The 25222-nt window shown below is 33.9% G+C and overlaps 3 protein-coding genes across 4 annotated transcripts; 1 reads left to right on the top strand and 2 right to left on the bottom strand.

Annotated features, from left to right (window-relative positions):
- The first annotated feature begins 1177 nt into the window (after positions 1 to 1177).
- Positions 1178 to 12910, top strand: LOC146933791 (GNAT acetyltransferase (DUF699)). 2 transcript variants are annotated; one of them, XM_085705568.1, is made up of 27 exons: positions 1178 to 1252; positions 1344 to 1453; positions 1686 to 1777; positions 1890 to 2061; positions 2162 to 2284; positions 2443 to 2616; positions 3555 to 3665; positions 3770 to 3903; positions 3993 to 4086; positions 4918 to 5013; positions 5153 to 5289; positions 5474 to 5565; positions 6128 to 6251; positions 6337 to 6424; positions 6517 to 6616; positions 6700 to 6752; positions 6949 to 7125; positions 7220 to 7257; positions 8672 to 8765; positions 9646 to 9825; positions 9929 to 10037; positions 10127 to 10196; positions 10480 to 10627; positions 11181 to 11309; positions 11682 to 11807; positions 12023 to 12088; positions 12210 to 12910. In XM_085705568.1, exons 2-27 carry the CDS (start codon positions 1349 to 1351, stop codon positions 12465 to 12467), a joined length of 3090 nt encoding a protein of 1029 aa, XP_085561694.1. In that variant the 5' UTR covers positions 1178 to 1252; positions 1344 to 1348; the 3' UTR covers positions 12468 to 12910. The 2 variants fall into 2 exon arrangements, with proteins under 2 accessions (XP_085561694.1, XP_085561696.1); XM_085705570.1 differs by having other exon boundaries at positions 1178 to 1453.
- Positions 12911 to 14769: 1859 nt separating this feature from the next.
- On the bottom strand, positions 14770 to 17845 carry LOC146933790 (violaxanthin de-epoxidase-like protein). Its single transcript, XM_085705571.1, has 2 exons — positions 17524 to 17845; positions 14770 to 16130 (listed from the first exon to the last, which is right to left on the bottom strand). The coding sequence occupies exons 1-2, from the start codon at positions 17830 to 17832 to the stop codon at positions 14832 to 14834; spliced, it is 1608 nt and encodes a 535-aa protein (XP_085561697.1). The 5' UTR covers positions 17833 to 17845; the 3' UTR covers positions 14770 to 14831.
- A 1428-nt stretch (positions 17846 to 19273) lies between these two features.
- MGP1 (MALE GAMETOPHYTE DEFECTIVE 1) lies at positions 19274 to 23280 on the bottom strand. Its single transcript, XM_085705572.1, has 7 exons — positions 23175 to 23280; positions 22569 to 22671; positions 22174 to 22318; positions 21915 to 22025; positions 20639 to 20785; positions 19954 to 20076; positions 19274 to 19579 (listed from the first exon to the last, which is right to left on the bottom strand). Exons 1-7 carry the CDS (start codon positions 23211 to 23213, stop codon positions 19513 to 19515), a joined length of 735 nt encoding a protein of 244 aa, XP_085561698.1. The 5' UTR covers positions 23214 to 23280; the 3' UTR covers positions 19274 to 19512.
- Between the last annotated feature and the right edge of the window lie 1942 nt (positions 23281 to 25222).

Genomic DNA, 25222 nt, shown 5'->3' with positions numbered 1-25222 from the left:
TTCTTGGTGCTTTGACAATTCTTAATTCATCTGTCTTTTGTTAGAAAATTATAATTTTAAGTGGGAAGTCACATTTTAATGTCATAAACACGTATGTAAAAAAGCATGAAAAAAATTCAACCTTTAAGTCACTTTTTATTTTGTTAATAAACTCTAGGTCACTCTTATGGGTTTACACCAACACGAAAAAAAATAGAAGATTAAAAATAAGAAAAATCTTAAATTATAGGGATAAAATTTGTGTTTTTTTACATGATTAGTTTTAGGGTTCACGTATATTACATGATCAATTTAAACGATCAACATATATTCATCAATCTAGGCAACTCAAAATATTAATTGATTTTTCTAAACATGTTTTGCGTGGATTACGTATCGATTAATCTTTAAGACTATATTTTTTTTTATAGGTTTCATGTTTTAGGTACAAGCCTTCCACCATTATTTAATGGGAAATGTTAACTTGTGCCCTTAAGGCACAAGTTAATAAATCAAATATAGAAATATGTTCTTGGAATGTGTGCAATACATTTAATCTTTAACTTTTTAATGAATTGAATGCACAAAATTTTAAAGAAAGTTTCTTCTTTTGAGTTTCTTAACATGTGCCCTAAAGGCACAAGTTAACACAACCCTTATTTAATAGTGTCTAATGTTTGTTGAGAAATCTGAGACACACAAAACAATTCTCCTCCTTCAATAGTATTTTCTCATCAACTATTCATATTAAATAATTTATAACAATTTTTTTTAAGTATGTATTTTTACCCTCTAAAAAAACATATTATGTTAAAAAACTTTTTTTAGGCGTCATATTGAAAAATGCTGTATTTAAAAAACATCAAATGATGTTGGTTATTTTGAATGTTAATCATAGTTTTAATATTTAAAATTTATTCTAAAAAAACATTTGATGAAAAAGCAACTCTTGGATGGACACAAGGATTTGGACCCTCTATTTAGTCATACACATAAAAAAATAAAAAAAAATAATTTTTAAATGATTATGGCATGTCCATTTTTTAATGTGTGATTAAACAGATGGTCCAAATTTTTGTGTTGATCCAAAAATTATTCTTGATGTAACATGTGACAAAAAAAACATGTGAATTATTAGGGGCTAGTGTGTAAATAAATAAATAATAAATAAATTGTATAAAAGATGTTGGGAAAATTTAAGCTTAACCTAGCGGTGACGTAAACCCCTCCATAAACCCTAACTTCAAGCTTCTGCCGTTTTCACTCCAACAAGGTCTCTCATTATCGCTTCCATTTCTTATAATAACTGATTTCAAATACTACTTTCGATTCTAACTTATACGGTTTTTTAACCTTCGTTCCAGACAAAATGAGGAAGAAGGTGGATGAACGTATCAGAACTCTCATTGAAAATGGCGTCAAATCAAGGCATCGATCCATGTTTGTCATTATCGGTGACAAATCCCGTGATCAGGTATCGTTTTATAATCATTTCAACTATTTTTAACTTAATTAACACCTTATACCATTAAAGTGCTTATTTCTGTAATAAAAAAATATGTTAATGTTAATTTGTTTTTGTATAAGCTTTAAAACATGATTTCATAAGTTCACCCGAACAATTGTACAAGTGCTTATGCTAGTAGATAAGTTCAATTTAAGTCAATTCAAGCAGGTCATCCCAAGAGTGTTCCGAATTTATGCAGATTGTTAATCTTCATTATATGCTTAGCAAGGCTCAAATCAAATCAAGGCCAACTGTTTTATGGTGTTACAAGGAAAAGCTTGAACTAAGCAGGTTTGTTGATATAATTGATGGTTGGAATGAATCGGTGTTGTGTTGATAAACCATGATTTGTCTGTTTAAGTTTATTTGAACTTGATTAGTATATGATTTTGAATGTATGCAGTCATAGCAAAAAACGTGCCAAGCAGATGAAAAAAATGACGACCCAGGGTCTTTTGGATCCTGAGAAAGCCGATGCATTTTCATTGTTTATGATAGGCGGGGGATTAACTCATTGTTTATATAAGCATTCTGAAAGAGTTCTTGGCAACACCTTCGGGATGTGTGTTCTTCAGGTATCTTACACTTCATACTATTTCAATCCCCTGACCTTTCTGAGATGTATTTCACCCTGCAACATAAATTAATTGGTTTTGCCTTTGTTTTTCCTTGTAGGATTTTGAGGCGTTAACACCTAATCTGCTAGCAAGAACTATAGAGACAGTGGAAGGAGGAGGGTTGATTGTTTTGCTTTTGCGCTCTCTATCTTCGCTAACCAGTTTGTACACGATGGTGATGGTACGTAAGAAGATTCACAATTCATATTCTTTAGCCCTCATTTTTTTGTTTGTAAAAAATAGTAAACTACTAATTCATTTGATTAATTATTAATGATTATATAGCCCTCTCTTCTGTTTATATAGCCCTCATTTTTTCATGCGGTTCACCGATTGCAGGATGTCCACGACAGATTTCGAACTGAATCCCACTCTCAGGCTACAGGGCGTTTTAATGAACGCTTCTTACTATCAATTGCCTCCTGTAAGGCATGCGTGGTCATGGACGATGAGCTGAATGTATTACCAATTTCATCTCACATAAGGTCGATTAAACCAGTTCCTGTTGAAGAGGTATCCTTGTTAAACCTTTAACTATTTCTTCCTTCCTTTTTTAACTGTCCGCTCTGTTTTTGGTTGCATATGGGTTTCCAGATACTTGGGGGGGGGGGGGGGGGGGAAGACCTACAAAAAAAAAAAATGTGTTTTTGTACATTTTCCCTGGTTTTACTTATGGCTGATGTGTCTTGGTTCAGTTTTTGAAGATCACAGCAAAAATAGTTCCTTTCCTCCCTCCGGATACTAGAGGGTGTCCTTATTTGTTGTGCTTTTAATGTATGATAAATGTTTCGTAATCTTGCTATTAATCTGATTGTGTTTGGTGTTGGATTGGGACCTTGAAGTGTGGTACTCTCAAGTTTTATCCTCCCCAGTGCCAATTTCAGTTGGCTATTTGGCTTCTACAAAAAAAAAAATCTGATTGTGTTTGATAACCGCAAAGGTTATAATTGTAAAGATGCCAGAGAGAGGAAGTAGAAAGAGGAAATAGAGGGGAGTAATCCTGTTATGGGATGATCTATGCAACACAGCCTCCTCATTTATATTTATATAGCACACAATTAGGTTAAGTTGTCCTAAAAAGCACATCTAGGCGCAAATCATATATTCTCAATAATTTAAACAATGTTCAATTTATGTTGCCGGTCTTTCACTGAGGTGCAAAACTCTTCACTGTTAGTGTTAGTTGCTTTCTTATTATTGAAAAACGTTATTTCAATGAATTTTCTAAGTATTATTTTCTAATTTGTTGTGTTGCGAATTTGTAATTATGTATGTAATAGCTTCTAGTGTCACATATTCACTCTATCCTATCTCAATCATATCGGCAAAAACAATTACTTATAAAGTGTAGATTTTTCTTTCGTCCTCCCCATTCCCTTTGTGGGTAGCCAAGCAGAATACTAGTTTGTTTGAGTTATGGTGTAATTCTATGTACTAAATTGATGCTGCAGGACTCAGAGGGACTATCAGAAGCTTATCAGGAGCTGAAGAAACTTAAAGAGGAACTAAATGGAGATTTCCCTGTTGGACCACTGATACGGAAGTGCTCCACGTTGGACCAGGTAGGATTATTTACCTTTAACCTTTTCATCGCCTACCGTGGTCAGCCAAATTGGTTTTTCTGTGTGGTACATGTCACTGAATTTTATATGTATTCTATTAATAGGGAAAAGCTGTCATAACTTTCCTTGATGCAATTTTGGACAAGAAGCTTCGTAGTACTGTTGCCTTGTTCGCTGCTCGTGGCCGTGGGAAATCAGCTGCTCTTGGTTTATCAATTGCTGGTGCTATTGCTGCCGGGTACCCGTGCTTTTCAGACATTAATATCTTCATGCATGGTAGATAAACCTACTTTATTTCCAACCTCATTTGAAAATTATCTGGTGTAGGTATTCAAATATCTTTGTTACTGCACCCAGTCCGGAGAATTTGAAAACCTTGTTTGAGTTTATATGCAAAGGGTTTGATGTACTTGAATACAAGGTACAAGCTCTTTCACTCATTGAATATTTAATTAAGATACATTTAGTTGCAAAAGATTTACGGATGGAATGTAACTATGGTAATGGATGAGAGTAGAAAGTAATTACTGCCATTTATATTTGATTACCGAATGGTTCATTCTCATTTAAATCATAATATGGTGCACAATTAGACAGTGTTGTAGCTATGAACCTTCTAATTAATCGAAATATTGTCACCACTAAATATATAGCAAGCTCACCTCAGTCAATTAATTTTCATACATGAGAAAATCAAAAGAAAGAATCCAGACGCAGGGCACTGTCTTAGGAATACAAGTTTTATACTCCCTTCAGTCTTATATATAAGCAACAAAAAAAAAAAAAAATCACACCCTTTAAGAAAATTAGGTGATCTCATTTATTTCCCTCAAAGTTATAAAGAATACAATTGTAATTTCTAAATTACCCCTCATGGGAACTTGTTTCATGAGAAGAAAAATAAAATACTGTAAAATCACATTAATTGAAGGGTAATTTAAGAATAGTAGCATTGAATAAGATAGAAGTAGTTGACATTTGCGTATATTCAAGACCATCAATTTTTATGTTTTGTTGCTTATATTCGAGACCGGAAGGAGTACCTTTTTACTTTGATGATCATTCAGATACCTAACTGGTTACTGAGTGAGAATTGTTTTATTTTGGGTATTTTTAGTCTCCCTTTTGCCTCATTTGTTGGGGAAAGGGGAGTAAATGGCAAAAGTACCTTTCTAAAGGACTTTTTGTCCGTTTGTGTTTAAGAAGTTGAATGGCTTTTGTTCATGAGTGCCATCGTTTCCAATGTGAATAGGAGCATGAAGATTTTGATGTGAAAAGTGTGGGTGAGTCCAAGAATGCTACTGTTGTAAGGATCAATGTTTACAAGCATCACAGACAGACCATTCAGGTAAGTTCATTGCCAATACTTCTTCATGAATGAATATGACTCAAAAAGTGTCTTGTGATATTAAGAAACTTACTGCTGTAAGGTTACAAGTAATCATAAATGTAATTCTGGCCTTGCTTTTCATCCTAATTTCTTTCAGTATATACTGCCACACGAACATGAAAAGCTTTCGCAAGTTGAATTATTGGTTGTTGACGAAGCAGCTGCTATTCCACTGCCAACAGTGAAGTCTTTGCTTGGCCCATATCTGGTCTTCCTGTCTTCCACTGTTAATGGGTATGACTGGTGTTTGTTTTTGGTGAAACTTTCCATATATCATTACATTTTTTTAGGGATGAATTATTTTCCCTTCCGTTCCCATCTAGAGTCAAGTTTAATGTGTCAAACTCATTTTTAAAGAGCTAACTCTTGATGTGGCTTGATTAATGAAAAATTGTGTTCTTTTTTCCCCCATGCAAAGTTATGAAGGAACTGGACGCTCTTTATCACTAAAACTAGTGCATCAACTTCAAGAGAAAAGCCAAATGTCTGCTAAGAGCACGGAGGGTGCAGGTATGGTGCTTTTGACTATTTAAACCCACTTTAAATAAATAGAGTGCATGTCATGCACTTTTCAGAATTCAAATACATTCCAAATGAATTATGGAATTAATTTCTTTGGTTTTCAATGATCCATTATATGACTGTAGTAATTGTTTTAGAAGGTTGTTATTTTCTGATAATACGTGTTAAATATATATGTTATTCATTAAAGGAAGTGAACTATAGAATTAATTTATTTGCTTTTCAATGATCCATTATATGATTGTAGTAACTCTTTAGAAGGTTGTTATTTTTTGATAATAAGTGTTAATTTTATTTGTTGTTCATTAGAGGTTATACAAAGATGGAATATATAGGCAGAGTCGGTTGGAAAATAATAAAGAATCTACCACAGCTGGGAAACAAAAATACAAATACAACGCATAAGAGATAAAACAGAAAATAATTTTTATCTGAATCCGATAATTAAGATCTGAATATAATCTAAACTAATTGAAGCTATCATTCCCATTTTGTAACAATTTTCAACAGCGGTAAATGCATGTCACTGCTAACTATTTTAAACTTTCAGGCTGTCGATTTAAGAAAATAGAACTGAGTGAATCCATCAGATATGCTCCTGGGGATCCTATTGAAAGCTGGCTTAACGCATTACTTTGCTTAGATGTTTCAAATGCCATCCCTAATATTAGCAGGTTATACCAAAGCTCATTTCATACTTCTTTGGAATATGAGACCATATTTTGATCCCCATTTACGGTTGTGTTGTTCTGAAATCAGGTTACCTCCAGCAAGTGAGTGTGATCTATACTATGTCAATCGGGATACTCTCTTTTCCTACCACAAGGATAGTGAATTATTTTTGCAGGTAAAACCAGATTCGCTGAATGATGTTGGGTGGGTTGTGATTAATATTTTCACGTGTTTAAATGCTGTAACAAACTATTTGTATTCTTACAGCGGATGATGGCATTATATGTTGCATCGCATTACAAGAATTCTCCAAATGATCTGCAATTGATGGCAGATGCTCCAGCACACCACTTATTTGTGCTACTTGGTATGCTTGATTTCCCCCCTAGTTATTTTTTTTGTTCATATGTTTAAATTTACAGGACTTGAATTAGAATATTTGTATGACAGGACCGGTGGATGAATCGAAGAATCAACTTCCTGATATTTTGTGTGTCATCCAGGTTTGCATATTTTGACATTACGCATAAATAATCCTCATGGCATTACGTTGCTTTACTCTCTTTTGATAGAACCCAAGGGTTTGTTTAGTTTAAGAAAATGTTAATAAGTTATCATTGATTGTAGAAACCCGTCTTTCTGTTTATCATGCTTGTCCTTTTGTTGTAACTTCCTACATTCCATAACTTCTATTCACAGGTTTGCCTTGAGGGGCAGATATCTCGTCAGTCAGCTATCCAAAGTTTGAGCCATGGTCATCAACCTTGTGGAGATCAAATACCATGGAAATTTTGTGAGCAGTTCCGAGATACAGTTTTTCCTTCACTTTCAGGAGCTCGCATTGTTCGCATTGCCACACATCCTAGTGCAATGAGGGTAACTTCTAGATTTGGCATATGATTTTGTTTAACCCAATTCTTTCAAAGTTGTAACACGCCTCTTATCTTCCATCTTTTTTCTTTTATTTCAGCTTGGATATGGTTCTCAAGCAGTTGAGCTTTTGACACGGTGAGTGCATCTAGTTTCCTTCGTACTTAGCAATGTTCACTTTAGGTTGTGTTACTCAAGTTGTTGCAAGAGCATTCAGTGCTCTTCAATTTCTTTAATTGAATATTGATTTGGGGTCAATATTAGTTTGCTAGCAGTTTTTTTAATGAGATTATTAGGTCAAATGAAATGGCAGATGAATGGAGAGAAGCACTTCAAATCTGATTTATAATAATAAGGGAGATATTTTAAATTGCTCAATTTTAGAGGGATCAAACTTATTAGCCATTTATGAAGTTACGGGAAATGTGATTGAGTGGAAGCTAAGAAAAGAAACCAAAATTGTTGACAATTTGATCTAATGTCTGAGAGGTCCACCACGGCAGCACTTTACTTCCCAAAGCAATATCAAAGGGATAAAAAAAATGTTCAGATGGTTTTCATTGATTTGGGAAAACATTTGACAAGGTGTCGAAAAAGATTTGTGGAAAACCCTATAACAGAAACGGGTTTGGATTGACTATATTCAAGCTATGAAGGATATGTACGAGAGCACCACAATAGTGTGAGAGCACATGGCCGCGGGAATTTCCATTAACTACAAGAAATACCAACGGTCAACTTTGTGCCCATTTCATTTTACCATAGTCTTATATGTACTTACACAACACATTCAAGAGCCAACATGGAAATGCATGCTTTTTGCAAATGATATAGTTCCATGTGGGAGTTGGAAGATGAAATAAATAAACAAAAGGTTAAGAGGCTTGGAGACAAGCTTTAGAAGCATATTGTTTATGTTTGAGTAGAAGTAAAATAGAGTGTATGGTGTATATATATCAAGTGTACAAAATCTCGGGTCAATTGTACAAAATGACAGAAACAGAGGGAGATGTCAACAATTGGATTCATGTGGGGTGGTTGAAATGGAAGAGGGCCTCAACTCAAGTGTTTTATGTGATAAAGTCAAAAAGATATTTCTCAAGCTTAAGATAAAATTTCAGGTTACAATAATAAGACTTGAAATGTTGTATGAGGCGGAGTATTGGAAGGTAAAAGCGAACACGGGAACAAACTTTTATATATGTATATTCCTGTGTGATCTGATCACACAATCTCTGGATACTCCATTTTCAAGTTCAAGAAAGTAGCCTTGCGACTTCATGGCCGTAGCTTTTGGTCACAGGATTAGTATCTACATTTTTGGAGTATGGCTGTGCAGATATAATGCTCTTTGCCCTCAAAATAGTGGGAGCCTCATGCATGGTGCTACCAAAATAATATGGTTTAGCTTGTCTACAGTTGTGCAGATTTCTCAGTTCCTTATTTCGTAAATATAAAATATGCTTCAACTTGGTCTGCATTTAGTTTTTAAATATATTAAAATATTAAGCAGCACATCATGCAGTAATCACTTATTACATACTGTCTGCAGTTATTATGAAGGACAACTTACGTCTATCTCTGAGAATGATGTTGACGATAAGGTGCACACTCCACAAATTACAGTTACAGAAGCTGCAGAGAAGGTATGATACTTCTAAAGTGTTTCTTTTTTTTTTTTTATTTTAATTTGCTTATAATGTTCTGTTCATTTCTGTTCTGTCTCAGCAAGTTATGTATATCATATGGGAGCTATCTAAGAGTAGTATAGTTGATTAGCATCGCGATGAAGATTCAATTAGTAAAGAAAGCATTTCATAATTTTGAAATAATGTTGTGTAAGGGCAATGCTTTATAGCAGTGATTAATTGTTTATAGTTGTAGACAAATGGGAGAATTTTTTTAGGATATATGCTGCTGCCCCTTAAATGGAACAAATTTTCCTTGGCTTCTCTATGGTGTTCAGCTAATGGGATTTTTAGAGGAGTTCTTTGCAGGCAATGCAGCAGGGCTTTGCTTTCATGATGATTTATTGTGTGTTTCCTCTTTCTTTCTTGATTCAAGGAAAAAGGATAACTTTTGCTTTTCTTTTGTTCTTTTCATTCTGTCTAGTTTTTTCTTTTTCTTTTTTTGGTCAAGTCTAGTTTTTTCTTTTTATTATTTATAAAAGAGATTAAATAAAAGAAAGAGAAGATTACAAATAGTAAGGAGGACGAAAAAGAGAGGAGTCACTGAAATGTGTATTCTGTTATTATGAGTTTACGAAGACTATATACTGAGTTCCCAGACGAGACTCTAAAATAGAGGTCTGGAATATTCTAATTATAGTTAAATAACAGACTCTTAAGCAACAGCTTCAGCAGTCTCTGAAAATAGACAGTTTTATTATTCCCTCTGCAAATTAAGGGTGGGCGACGTTGTTGAACACCTTGAGTTTGTCTTAAGAGGGGAGTTTCAGAATATCACAGTGTTTATCTTTCCAACACATGCTTTCCATTTTTATGATGCTATATACTATGAATTCAGGTTTCACTACTTGAAGAAAATGTAAAACCCAGAACAGATCTTCCTCATTTGCTAGTACATCTGCGTGAAAGGCGCCCGGAGAAGCTCCATTATCTCGGCGTCTCCTTTGGCCTAACCGTGGACCTCTTTCGCTTTTGGAAGAAGCATAAATTTGCTCCTTTCTACATTGGCCAGATTCCAGTTAAGCTTTATTTTTGCCTTAACCAGTGATTATGTATGTTTTTTTTTTATATATTTTTTTTTATCAACAATCAATTAATATATTGTTTTCTCGACCTGATAGAATAACGTGACTGGCGAGCATTCATGCATGGTCCTGAAACCCTTGAATAATGATGAAATTGAAGTTGATGAAACAAATCAGTTCGGTTTTTTTGGTCCATTTTACCAGGGTGGGTTCATCTTCCTTTGCCATTATGATCTCTATGTTCCATATTCATGCTTCATACTCTGAAATTCTGATTTAGTTTGCTATTTGTAGATTTTAGGCAAAGATTTGCTAAACTTCTGGCTTCCACTTTCCGTGGCATGGAATACAAGCTTGCTATGAGGTTAGTATTTGGTATCTGACGTGGACTATGGAATTCCTTGAGTTATAGGAGTCTGCTGTTATTAACAAATAGATCATGTTTTTTTTTTTTTGAAAGAACAAATAGATCATGCTGACGAGTAAGATTTTTCACCTCATTTTATCTTTCAAAATATAAGAAGTTAGAGGAGAAAAAGTACATAACCTGCGGATGAAATATGCTCCTAAAAGGAAAATAGAACATACAGAATTTTATTCATAGTGCCTTTTATTCATAGTGCTTTTTATTTCGATAATGTATCCAGCATCATAGACCCAAAAATCAATTTTACGGAGCAAGAGCCTATCAAGACAACTGCTGACAAATTTTTGGGATCAGTTAAAGAAAATTTATCACCACATGATATGAAGCGACTAGAGGCTTATGTTGACAATCTTGCTGACTTTCATCTGGTAATTTCTCAAATGATGGATACCATTCTTTTTACTTGATGATGACCAGTCCGATACTTTTTTGGTCTTGTAAACTTGCTATGTGTACTCCACTCTTAAGTCCTAGCTGTTCTCACTCTCTTGATAATAGATGATTCCATTTAAAATAGAATTTCATCTTGCTTCTCCCCCTTCCCCCAAACACCCTAACAATTCACGATTGTTCACTTACAGAAGTATATATCTTTAAGTTTGTGTTATAAAATTTGATTGGATAAACTGAAATGGCCATAAAAATTAAATTAATATTCACTTGCGTTTGCTTCAAGTTCATGAGCATCAATATGTGAGAACTGTGATGGACCAAAATCAGAAAATGAGATGAAGCCCTGCCTTAAGTTAAATGGCCTAAAAAATGGTCCAGGACGGTTGCCTTATGTTGTAGCATTGGACATTATGCACCGTGTACAAATAACTGAAGTTGTGATGTAATAATTGCATCGAAGTTTAGGCCATTGATTTGGTGTGCTTTTAAGTATGCTCTTAACCTTTGTTTTTATTTATTTTTTGACAGATTTTAGATTTAGTTCCTGCACTTTCGCACCTGTACTTCCAAGAAAAGATTCCAGTTACATTATCACATGCTCAAGCTTGTGTGTTACTCTGCACAGGTCTGCAGAATCAGGACATTTCACACATTGAGGTCTGCTCACTAACTTGCAACATTTTTTGTTGAAATAACACAATCTTGTGATTATCTAGCAGTTTTGTACAGCCAAGTGACGAAGAACAACCAAATGCTGACTACCATTACTTGATTAATCTTGCAGAAAATTTTATCCTCATTCTTTTGAAATTTGTTTATTACATTGGTCAATTCATTATGATAACAAATTGTTTATTAAATCAACGAATAACTCTAAAATTCATTGCTTGATATTATAAGAGGTTTGAATAGACCATCTTTTTTTCCCATAAAGTTGAAGTATTTATTCCGTTTAATTACTTCCCTGTTGGTGCCTTGTCAAAAAGATGGAATTTAATTCTCATTTGTGCAAGTACTTCTGTTTAACAGGGACAAATGGGGTTGGAAAGGCAACAAATATTGTCTCTATTTATAAAGGTTATGAAGAAATTCTACAAATATCTACATGGTCTTGCATTCAAGGAGATCGAATCAACCATGCCACGGCTGAAAGATGTAAGTTAATAATGGTTGAACATTGTGTATTGGCTTGATGTTTTCACTGAATTCCGTAGCAAGTTGAGTTAATGAAATCCTCACATGCAAGTGCTGCAGTATGTAGGGACACAAATTCTACTAATTTGCAGCAGCTTTGCTTTTTATCCTTCACTAATCTTGAGCCTGTTTTTCTTTTCCCCCTCTTTGTCGGGTTTCTTCTGTTTTGTCCCTAGATTGTCATGGAACCTCTTAGTGTTTCTGTGGATGAAGACCTCAACGATGGGGCTAAACAAGTTGAGGTATGTACTTCCATCATTTGCTTTATTTTTTATAAGATCCTAAGATAATACCCATCCTTGTTTCTTTCCACATCTAATTTTTAGAAGCTCTTATCTTTTACATCACTGGATTACTGTATAGGACGATATGAAGGCAAAATCAGATTCTCTCTTCACTCCTGAATTGCTCCAGCGGTATGCCTTTGAAGATGGAGAATCTAGCTTTGACAATGCCTTGCAAAATACTGGTGGAAAAATACCCACAGGTGGTCTTGTCAGTATAAAATCGAACCGGAAATTAAAGTCTGAAAACGAGCATGGAGGTCATAAGAGTGATAAAAAGCGGCGTATGGACAATCACAGCCATAAATCAAGTAAAAAGGAAAGGAGAAGGTCTTGACCGAGAGAAGAAGCATTGCAGAACAAGTCATTCCGATGTCAGGCATTGTTGGTCCTGGTTAATACCGCAAAGTACATGCCCACATTGAAGAAAGGGGGAATGTCTTGCAAGATCAGATGCTATATTGGATCTCCTTGTCTTGCTCTTGATGGCTTAGTGGAATCATTTTTGTTAATTTTAAGTACAGGATTCTGTGCTGCTGCTATACTAGATTTTTTTTCCCTCTGTTTTTAAGGCAATTCCTGTTTTTTTTTTTTTTTTCTTTCTTTTTCTCTCCCTTTGGTGGAGGAACTATATTATTGTTATATACTCATTATTTCCAAGATAGTTCTTAGGAAACAAATTTGATTTGGCGATTTATTCAGAGTTTTATGGTTGTATGAGAGGAGCTCTAATCCTCAACCTATCAAAATATCAGCTACGCACCATAGTTCCATTTTTTATGCCGATTGATCCAAAAACCGACTAATCCAAGAGGTTCAATTCCATTGTCCACTCGTGAGTGTCCCATTTAAAGTTAGAACATAGCTCTCCGAAAAAGAAGACAAATCGTATATACTTGGTAACAGTCATTATAAAAGACAAGACAAATGATATACTTCAAAAGGCATGTAAACATTTTAAAATAATGTCAGAGTGAATATATAGATTTTATAACGATGCCTTTATAGTACCGGTAAAGATTTGTCTGTCATATAGTAATTGAACATGTCTCACGCACATAATAACATTTTTTCTGAAAAAGATGCATTTTGGATATCCCGTGAGTGGATTCTTTCAATTGGAAAAGATTGTATGACGTTATTAAGAATTGTATACTATGTGCCAAGCTTGGTATCTGATTGGCAACCTAGTCGATGCCTAAAATATGCTTTATTCCCTCCTCTTTCCTTCCCCATGTTAAATATGTGTACTAAGTTCCTTCACACCAGTCGTAAGGTGGCAAAAAGTATGTTTTCAAGGATAGCGGGTCAGCAGGACTAGGTCTGATCTCGGATCTTGCCGGGTTAAGCACGCTAATTAGAAGGCCCTTTGCTATCGGAAAAGCGGGATAAGGTATTGAATTTTGCTCTCCATCCAGCACATTTTGCTCGCGCCCTGCAGCCATGCCAAAATTGCCCTTGCGCATGTTAAGTAACGCAGCGTACGTTAACTCACGCTGCGCAAGTTAAGTGACGCCGCGCAAGTTAACTCACGCTGCAGTGTCGAGGCAAGCTTTTTTCGTGGACAGAATCGCACATGCGTTGGTTGTTGTATTTGAGGCATAAAAGGTGAGTTTGTTCGAGCATTTACAAGATGGTCTCAACATAACATGTTGGTGCATGAGGGAGGAGTTGTTACGTTGTTGAATGCCATGAATTGGGTGCAAAAAATGGGATTGCTACGTGTGAAGTTTCTAAGTGACTCGTTGGTTCTTATAGATGTTGTGTGTGTTAATAGAGAAGGTTTGATGAATTTAATGTCATTGTTGGCAATATTAGGCGTATTAGCCTATACAAAATGGATGCACAGACTCTACAAAATTGTAGTGCATGAGTTAACTCGCGCAAGTGTAAAACATTGTGTGAGTTAACTCACGTAGTGTTTTATACTATACGTGACTATGCGTTAGTTAACTCGCGCAGTGTTTTACACTTGCGCATCTTAATTGACGCAGCGTTACTTAACTAACGCATAGTTTTACACTTGCGTTAGTTAACTTGCGCAAGGGTAAATTTGGAACGGCTGCAGGGCGCGAGCAAAATGTGCAGGGTGGAGAGCAAAATTCTAAGGTATTACTAGTGCTAACTGGAACGGAATGGCCTGCTTATCAAAGCCCTTATTCAATAGAAAGGATTCCTTCGCCCACCCAATGAGCAAACGCAAGCTTGTGACCTAAGTAGGGGCATTAAGATGTTGGAAGGTCTTTGATGTGTGCAAAAAAAAATTAATTGTATACTATGTACCACAATGAACTGAGCAATGTGTAGGCATGGACCATTTGAATTTTACTTGCAAATGTGACTTATTCAAATTCAAATTCAAATCATTCCATAGTCATTGTAAATACTTTTATTCTTTATAGCACTCTGCTCCATTCATATGTTGGTTTATGCCTAATTTTCTCTGTATAAGATATGCTCTTTTCTAATGGAGGAAATAATGTTGAGATCTTGACTGTTGATCTCCCACGTTGACAATGGTCAAATTGAGAGGATGCATTTTCCATTTCAACATTCATCATAGACCTGGAATATACATGATTCGATTATATGCCCTGATAACAAGCTTATTGCAAATAACTAAATTTTGGGACAAAAAGTAGCAACACAACAAATCAACTAGCATCGAATATTGCATCAGAAGATAAATAAAATGAGAGATTCACACATTCATCCAATTTGGATCATTAATTTGGACTACAGAATGAAAACTTGAACCCTCTGGAGTCCCTAATGGAGGATCAATGCATGAACAATTGTCAACAAAGAAAAGCTCCCACTCTTTGATTTCACATTTCTCTAGTGCAGCAACAATTTTCGTCCTCTCTCTTTCATTTGGATATGCTCCATCTGGACTAACAAGTACTGCCCCAGTATAAGACTGCCCTGCAGCTTTAGCAGCTCCATGATAGTGGAACAAACCCCAACTAAGGTCATTAGCTACATCCACAATTGTCCAAAACTCATTTGAAATAACTCCATTATCTAATACACTGAAATAGAATGTGCCATATACCTTACCTCTCTTAACCCTATATTTTCTCCTCCTCCATACCATTTGGCCTTCAAATGTTTTTACCTGAAACACCGGTTCATACCAAAATGACCCTTTTGCTTTTCCTCTATAGAATAGCTGATATTGACAAGGGAATTGATCATATGCTGGATTCTGCCCCGCTACAACGCGCCAGCTCCATTGCAAACTCTCTAACCAACCAACAAACAAATCTTCTGCAATTTCATGACTCAAGTTCTGCCCGCGAAATTCAACCATTGGAGGCACATATGGCTTAGTAGGGACTTCTGCTTCCAACTCAAGACAATTATTTTTCTGTAACACGCAAAGCGAAAAGGCTTCCAGATTCGCACTTTCGTATGAAGCGATGCATCGGTAATTACATACTTGATCAACAGGACTACACTTATTCAGACATTGAAGAGCTTTTCTACAATTAGGATCCAACAAGCAATTAAGTACCTGACGACCGCAGTTCTTCAACATACAGTTTAAAGTTGAAAAACCCTTTGCTCTCAAGTTTTTCAATACTGGAACTGGCCTTATATAAGCATTGATTAGTAACAGCAAACAGAACCGTATATCGTCAGAACTGCGTCGATCCCATGCTTCGGTTACAGTTTGCACTATTTCATATGAGTCTTTGTTTTTATCTAACTCGGAACTCCCCAATATTTTTCCAAATATGCTTCCCTTTACTTCATTGTGAATCTCATAGCCTCCTAATTTGTTCTTCAAATCTAGTGAAGAGTCAAAGCATATTACATTTTCAATAGTTTTGCTGCTTATTTTAATCCAGTTAACCGACTCTTCGTTTGTAACAGCGACAATCACTAATATACCAGCCTTCAGTAATTCTCTCTGGAGTGGTTCATTAGATTGAATGCACTCGTCGGTAAATACAAGAAGTTCATACCCTTCATCAACCCATTTCAATCTTTTTGCCTGATTAAAGGGAACATTAAATGGCAAGAAGCAAACATAAAAATTAATCACTCCGTTAGTATGAACCTTTTTGGATAAGCTTCTCAATAAACACTTATAAGAAAAGAAAAGTTGAAAGAATTTTGCAATGACTACAAACAATCCTTTAAATGATAGCTTTACAACAAGTTGAAATTAGCTTTTGGATCTCAATTTTTCATAAACATCTATCATCTAGCTTCACCATTAGCACTTTAGAACTTAAAGAGCTTTTTTCAAAAATGAAGAACAAAATACTTATTTTACTTGAGATACTCCCATAAGTAAGAAAATAGTCAAAACTAACCCTCTAGCAAAACTATTATGACAACACACTAAATTTCTAGCAAAAGATGAATCACATGAAAATAAATATTTAAAACCTGCATGCTGTCCAAGCAAATTTGAAAGAAATAAGCTGTGATAATAATATCAAAAGCACTGACACTTGATTAAATAAAAGAAATATGTGGGTAATGATTTTACTGGCTAAAACGGTTATGATATAGTAGTTAATTAGGTTGGGTTACTTGATAGAAATGATAAAACAATGTTGCCTATAAATAAAGAAAAAAGATCCTTCTACGTTAATAAACATCTTTGGATCTTGAAAATCCAAAGACATGTTGCAGGTTGCAAGTTCTAAATCAGTTCTTCATATTTTCTTAGTTAATTCTCAAATCTTTGAGGAAAATTCTATTGATAAGAAGCTAATTCAGAATAAGATTTGTCTATTGTTTGCCTGTGTTTCCTTATGAATCATGCTATTCCAACACAATCCATGATTTGCTAAAGTATGTAAGAAACTAAACTTTATGTGCTCCAGATTTTAATGTTATATCCGCACATTATATTATTGCCTTCTCTTTCTTCTCCACCACAAACTACAATAAATTTCCCATCTCACTATATGCATATGTTACTCTCCTAAATAGCACTCTTGGATTACATACTTGTGACATGAAACTCATTTGAATTTGGATAACCTTATGTATAACTTTATTGAGTTTACGGGTATGTTTTGGAATGACTTATTTGAGCTTATCTACTTATACAAGTGTTTGTGAGACTGTTAATAACTTACGACATGTCCATAAGTTGTTTTCAGCTTACTTACACAAGCTCTTCAAGATAGCTTATGAAAACAACTTACAACTTATATGAAAACATTTGGACTTTATTTTATTTATCCAAACAGGGTCTACAGTATAGACAATATCTAATTACATGTCATTTGCAATTTTCAACTTATTTCAATATAAAAATAGCTTGGAACTAATAATCATATAAAAATGATTCAACAATATTATATCCTTATATAAAAACAGGTTATAGATAATAATAAGTACTTGTTAGAAAGTTCAAGATACTTAACAGTATGAAGCATGACTTGTTCCCAAGAAGCAGAGTTGAGAGGGCTGACAGCTCCATGGCCAACTATAGCCACCATCCTCACCGGCGGCTCATCCATCGTCACATCAGAGTCCACGGTTGTTGATGATGATGGAGGAAAGCAATAAGGAGTAGTGGTGTGTGAAGAAAGAGAGATTGAGAATGAGCATGGAGAAGAATAGTAAAAGGGAAAAAGGTTAGAAGAGAGAAAGTAGTGTTGAGCATAGAAACGATTATTTGTTTGAGTTTGAAGCACATGTGTGGGAAGATGAAGTTGCAGTTGGAAGGACATCTTAGAATGGAATAAGAAACCAAAATGGTAACACTCTGAATTGAATTATGTTAGCAAAATAAGAGACAGACAGCCACTCGCTGCTTACCGAGCTATGCAACCTACTTTTCAGGTTTTATTTTCAGATAGAATTTTCAAATTTAATGTTACATTTACTATAATTTTATTTTCAGATTTTCTTAACTTAATTTTAGACAACACTTTCGTCTTTTATCTATTTTTTTCCGACTTAATCATTTAAATTATAAAATGTCAACATTGTTATCATTTTTTATTTTAAAAAACCAAAAATCCACAAAATTCATAAAAAAAAATCATAAAACTCATAATTTTATCTATAAAATGTTCAATCTCTTTTCATCATAAAACTCATAATTTCATCATAATGTCAACTTCTTTATTTTCTCCCTCATCAATCCACCAAAAACTCCAACAACATCAAATGATCTTCATCTTTTTTCACCATTTCTTCTTTGAATTTTTGTTTCTTTAATATTTTGAGCTAATATCACTTTCCAAAATATTTTGTATCATTAGTGTGCATAACTTATATTTTGAACCCTTAAAAAAAAAATTTTTTTTGAAGAAATTAAGTTAACACATTTGTCAATTTTCTCATCCAAATCTTACGCACTATTCTCTCGGTTCAGATCAGACACTTTGATTTGCTTACGGATGGCACTTCAATTAAAAAAATAATTAATTTAAACTAAATTTCTTTTATTTATTATTTTTCATAATTTCATAATAAATTGACGGATAAATTGTTACATTATTTATCAAATACGGTTGGCACCTTTAAGGCTAATAATTGGTGTATCCAAAGTTCAAACTCCCATTGTGTCTAAAGTTCACCACCCCTGCATATGTATCGTCTCTACCAACTAAGCTACAACCCAATCATTACATCATTATGTCCGGCAAACATAAATCGGTTTGAAGTGCTATTAATGGATGAATCAGAACAATGTCACGTCTGCAAACTCCCAAATTCAGATATTTATAATATATTCATAGCGTCGTTGTACAGCATCCTCTCCCTCATAACTGAATTTACCCCCATCAAAAAAAAAAATTTGACAATTTAGATCAGCCATAAACTCAAATGTTCTGGCCAGTAAAATAAAAACTTAATCCTGAACTTGTAAGCATCCATAAATAGTAAAGATTGTTTAAAAAAAAAAGGGGCAAAAATTCCCTGCAATATTTTTAGAGGGATCTTTAATAGTAGCAGAAGCAAAGATTATACTGTATCTAAATAAACATGGTTTTCAATTTGCTTTCAAATGGAAGTAATCATCATGTTGGATGATCATATCCCCAAGTTATGAATCAAAGTGTAACCATCCCAGTCTTCTCTTTTGTGAATTCAAATACTTTATTATTTAAAATACTCAAATGACGGATGCCTATATCGAAGAATAGATGGATGCAATCAAAATTGGGAACATCCATCACATTAATAAGAATAATCTGGGAAAAACAACTTGACAAAAAATAAAACTCAGAACATTTGATTACTTCAACTTCCAGATTTCAGAGGAATTTGGAATAAAAAAGAACTTGAAAACTCAAGAATCTTCAAACTGGCTTCATTGGTGTCTACTTATTGAAGAAACATGGCCTCACCATTATCCAAATGCAATATTTTATAATGTATAAAAATACGTTGAAGACATTTTAAAGGAAGTTCCGGATGTCCAAAGTTTTGACGTCAACCGCCGCAGGCTCATCCTTGAATTCCTCCCTGAAATGGCAGACAAGGAAAAATAAATCATATAATGGTTTAAAATTTTATTTACTTCGTAGTGAAATGAGTAAAAAGTGTCTCTAACCATAACAATAGTCCTATTTCCAACAAATCAATTGGTCCATGTGAAATTCATATATTCCAAATTCAAAAGCCATAGGGACATTTTATACTACTATCTTCAAAGTTAGAATCAGGCAGAAAATAAAAGCAAGTACCATGCGCTTAACAAAGGTGTTTGTTATAATAAAATAAAAAAATAAAAAAAGCAGGAGAATCAGGGAGAACGGAAAGATACAGAAGTTAGAACTTAGAAATGGTACTGTGAGTAATTATTTTGCCTCCTAAAAAAAGGGTGGTGTGAGGAATACCTTTTCTTTTGAGTTTCCATTGCCTCAACAGCATCCTTTTTCAACTCCTCCAGCTGCGCTTTGGCTATTTTAAGCTCCAGCTGCTCTTCGTACTTTGGCAATTCTTCTTTTCGAATTCCAAGTCTAAGATGGCACCATCAAAGGGTGAAAAAACAACAGGAGGAAAACCAAAATAAGTAAAGTAATTATAACCCAGTAATTCATTCTGCTCAAATGAAGATAAATAATTAAACACTATAGGATCCTCCCTAGCAAAGTAAACATTTAAATTACCGAAACAAAAGCTAGCATTCAAACAACTAAATTGAATCCACAAAAGGAACAATTGACCACTCCACGCATAGAGGATAGACTATAAAATTCCCAAACAAGAAGCAGCCACAAAATGCAATATTTGGAAAGAACGAAAACAAAACACATAAATACCTTCATAAATTACAAGACTCGATCGACATTGTCTACTCAAAAATACATTTTATCACAAAAAACTGTTTCTTCTAAAGCATAAGATGAAATGATCATTTTACAACAGAATGAGGATACTGAAATACAACTACACCAGAAAATAATATTTAAAAATCACCAAACATATAGAAAGTATCCCGTTAAATTGCATGACAACATAAACAATAAAATAGTTACATACAAAAGCTTGAAAAGATACAACATAGGAATATGAACTTACTTGTTATTAATCTTATCAAACTCTGCCAAAAGAAGGTCCATTCCTTTCTTATCATTTCTCAATAGGGGTTTCTTTAAATCCTTTTCAATTTTCTCCAATGCATCAAACATTAAAGCCTCTGCTCCAAGATCATCTGTAAGACCTCTCCTGAAAAGAAATGTACCCAGATATATGAGCAAATGTGACTAGAGCCTGATGTAACACCTGTTGCAAGAGATGTCTGCATCATGTTCCCTTTTCTCTCATTTGTATATATATAAAACATATGCACGCACATAAGTTTGAAAAGGACAACTAATCGGGTAAATAATAATAATAATAATAATAATAATAATAACAACAACAACAATTCAGGGTATTCATAATTTTGAGGAAAGAACAAAGTGATTTGACAATTTTAAGAACCACATGTTTAAAAGAAGGCGTTGTGTAACAGACACAACTACATTAAGTGGTACATTGCGCACAAATTTTATCTATCATTTGATTTTGAAGCCTCACTAGATTCTATGGTGTTCCTTCCATGCTAAATCCTTCCCCATATTTCCTAAATCTCGATTGAAATGATATCATGGTCCTCAAGTTCTGTTGTTGGCGCCAGTGCCGGAGATTTAACACTGGAGATGCTCCAGGTGGAACCGGCGTTGGGGTTATGAATGTATCTCTCTCTTGTTGTTATATTAGTTCCTTAAGCTTATCCTATATTCTCTCTTCTTTTTTCTGTTTCATCGGTTACCTTCTTTCTTATGGTACTGATTGTTTTGACTTGGGCAGGAGAAAGTGGGTGTGGGCATAACAATAATCTACACAATTTTCATTATATAATTCCTAAAATATTTGATTTGAAACACACTACTGGAATTTCAGTATTTTTGACGAAGGTGTGGGGGTGGTTCTATCGTGGGACAGATACAGAGTGATTAGGAGGGAAGGGGAGAAAACTATGGTGTTGTGGGAGTATGTCAGAATTGCTTAAAACCCTCAATCGATAAGTAGAAAAATGTTGTGCATCACCACAAAGACCGATTGTCCATGTTAGACACCACCTTAAGAGAAAGCACCTTGACAATGAGAAGAAAGGTAAACTGAATAGAAATAATCATATTATAGTACATATCACAAAAACAAAGATCTTCAACGTTAAAAAGTAATAATATTATAGTACATATCACAAAAACAAAGATCTTCAACGTTAAAAAGTAATAATAATGTACATTACTTAAATGTATGCACATCATCTAGTTAAAAATGGAGAGTAAAATAGAACATCACATACTTGGTTCTTATTTCCTTCAAGGTCAAAAGATAAGTTCGAGCATCAGGAATATCTTGTGTCTCTATATCAATGTCAGCCTTGACATCTTGAGCCACTGACAACAAGTTTGCCCTGAAGAATGCACAACAAAATGCAGGCAAAACATAATTAAGTATTGTAAACAACAAAAATTAAATGTTTAAAAGATTACGAGATATAAGTTGGTAAATACTGAGAAGAAAGACTATGATAAAAACAACAAGGTAAAGGAGAAACTCACTTCTCTCTGATAGTTTTCATGACCTTCGCATATTGAGAAACAGCAGCTGGATCCTCTGGAGCTATGGTGATCTTCTCCTTCCTTAATATTCCGATGGCAGTCTCAAATTTGTTCTTCACTTCCAAATAAATGTTTTTCAGCATCTCTTTTGTCATTCAATCAAAAGTATTTTGTCAGAATTGAGAAATTCACATAAAAAAGCACAAAATTTCTATTGAAAATCAAAGTGGCTATTCCTTTTCTTCTTTGCATAAATCAGCTTAAGTTGAACAAACACGAAGAGACAAACAACTATTGAGTCAGACACCAACATGCCTATCACTGTCTCAGACACAAAATCCCTACGATACTCATATAATATAAAAAATACAAGTCCAAAGTAAAGGGGAACTCACCGTCTCCCTTAAGGGCAGGAAGTTCGGACCCTTCGGACCCTTTAGCAAAGTGGCGAACCGGAACAGCAAGCTCCCGTTGCAGAAGCATTTGACCGCCATACAGCTATACCAAGAGTAGAAAATTGGGCACAATTCAAGCAACAACAAAAAAAATCAGTAGGTGGATTAAAGAACCCAACACATTTAATTTAATAAACAAATAACTTATATCAACCAGTAAAATTATATTCAGTTTCAGTGACCGCAATGCAACTAGTAAATAATTAGCTGAAAAAAATAATTTTTATGATGAGGCCATGGCTAATGATAATTGATGAGCTAGATGCAGAAAATTGAAATACGCGTTTGATAAGAGAAAATAATAACCTAATTAGACAAAAGAGAATAAAAAAAAATGAGATCTTAACACTCGAAATCCAATGGAAAAATCAGTTAATTTAACAAATATTTTTTGTTTCGAATAGTGGAATTGAGAATCGGATAAAACACAAAATTTGTTCAGATCCCAATATTAGAGTTTCTGGCATGAAAATCAGAAATTGGAATATGAAAAAGAATAGAAATGAAATCGGTTGCGAGAATGAATAGAAGAAATGAGGAACAAACCAATTTGGATTTGGATGCGAGGCGTGAAGCGAGTGCCATGGTTGATGATGATGATGAGCTTTCTCTGTAACGCGAGTTAGGGTTTTCTTTCTCTTTGTTTTGTGATGCTGATTCTGTTCTTCTCTCTCTCTATTCAATGGTGAAGTGAAGGTGCACCCTATTCCTCATCAATAGCTTTTACCTTATCTCACCCTTTCGATATATTCTACTCCCTCCGTCACTTAATCTAACATCCCTTTGCTTTTTTTATATTTCTTAAGAAAAGTGTCAGTGTAATTATTATGTCTGTTTTGTGTGTTAATATTACCATATTGTCCTTTGTTTGTATATGTATTAAATTTAACTTTTTAAAATTTCAAGATAAGTTAGTAGTATTAATTAGGGGTATGTTTAGAAAAATAATAATAAATGCATCTAGTAATTTGAAAAGGGGTTTAAATTTAGGAACAAAAATAAAATCAAATGGATGGTTAGATATAGAGACGGAGGGTGTAAAATCTACAGTTCTTGTTCTCTCTCTCTTTCCTTCTAACCATCCATTAATCCATTAATTATTATTGCACCCAAGTAATCAAACTCGGATTTTGAGAAATACTTCAAATATAAATAAAAAGTGATTAGGCACATACACAAAAATTGAAAAAACTAAAAGAGAAAAGAATCGAATGATGTGACTAAGGGCTTGTTTGAAATAGTTTTTGTTCTCAATTTTTGAAATATACAAGTCATCTTATCACAATAGTTATCATTTTACATGTTTTAGTTTTTAGCATAATTTTGAACGTGAATAAACAAGATTTTCACATGTGTATTTGAAAAGAAATCATTATTAAATAAAAATCATGAATATTCAAATACCATGTAAATATGAACATTTGAACACAATATGGTTGATTTATTGGTAGTTGCTAATATAGATAATATCCTCTTGTATGCATAAGTTTTTAACGATTATTGTCATTTCGTCTATCTAAAAAAATATTTTATTTTATCCTCAGATGAATCCATGTATCTCTTATCACTTATTCCATTGGTTGATTTTGATTGCCTAGCTGCTACTAGTATTTAACATTGCTCTTATATTGAATAGTTACATAATACATCATCTTCCATCTCAAATATAAGCAACAAAAAATGCATTTTTTAATGGTCTAAAATATAAAAAACTTTGACTATTTTTTAATACGTATTCGCAAATTATCCTCCAACTAAAGTGTGACATTCTGTAAAAAAAAAAAAAAAAAAACTTATGTATGTCATGTTCTCAAATAACTCTTTTTATTCTTATTGAACAGGTTTTCAAATAACTCTTTATTCTTATGAATCCAACTACCTTCCTTAAAGAATAAAAAAAAAATGTTCATATATGAGATTGAAGGGACTATCATCATCAAAAGACCATGTCCATATGTTTGGAAGTACGAAAACTACCATGTAAAATTTTTAAGCTTTAGTAAAGGAGTAAACTATGCATTTATCTTGTAACTTAAATATGTGTTGCAGCTAATTAATTCAACATCAAAATCACATTTACCTAAAGAAAAGATGTAGCTTGTAGTTGTAAAGTTAAGAGGAGTTAGATCATCTCTATTTATAATCATCTTCGTTTTGTTTATTTGAAGAGATAAAACATTAAAAAGTTTAAAAAAAGTATAGAGGTAAAACCTATTTTATGGTAGGACTTACGAGTAAAGATCCTCTTCATTTGATAAAATAAATGAAGTATGCAATTTAGAGAGAAATAAACACATAAAATAAATAGTGGATCCTACCATTGAGTGGGTCCCTCAATCATTATTTTTTTATTTTAAATTACTTTGTGTCTTTATCTCTCCAAATGAAGAAAGGAAAATGTTAACGAGTGCCCCCGGGGCACTGCCCCCGGGGCACTGGTTAAGGAAGCTAAAAGAAGAAAGTGAGAGTCAAAAAAGACACTTTTTAATCTTTTAATGCATTGATTACACATCTTCCAAGACAAATATTACTATATTTACTTCCTTAACCAGTGCCCGGGGGCACTGGTTAACAAGACCCATGAAGAAAACAGA

Source organism: Medicago sativa, chromosome 4, assembly GCF_051527215.1.
Source record: "Medicago sativa cultivar Bolivia chromosome 4, Bolivia_mono, whole genome shotgun sequence".
NCBI classification, from domain to species: Eukaryota; Viridiplantae; Streptophyta; class Magnoliopsida; order Fabales; family Fabaceae; genus Medicago; species Medicago sativa.
Note: the sequence above shows the minus strand (reverse complement) of the source record. Positions and strands in the feature narration are given on the sequence as shown.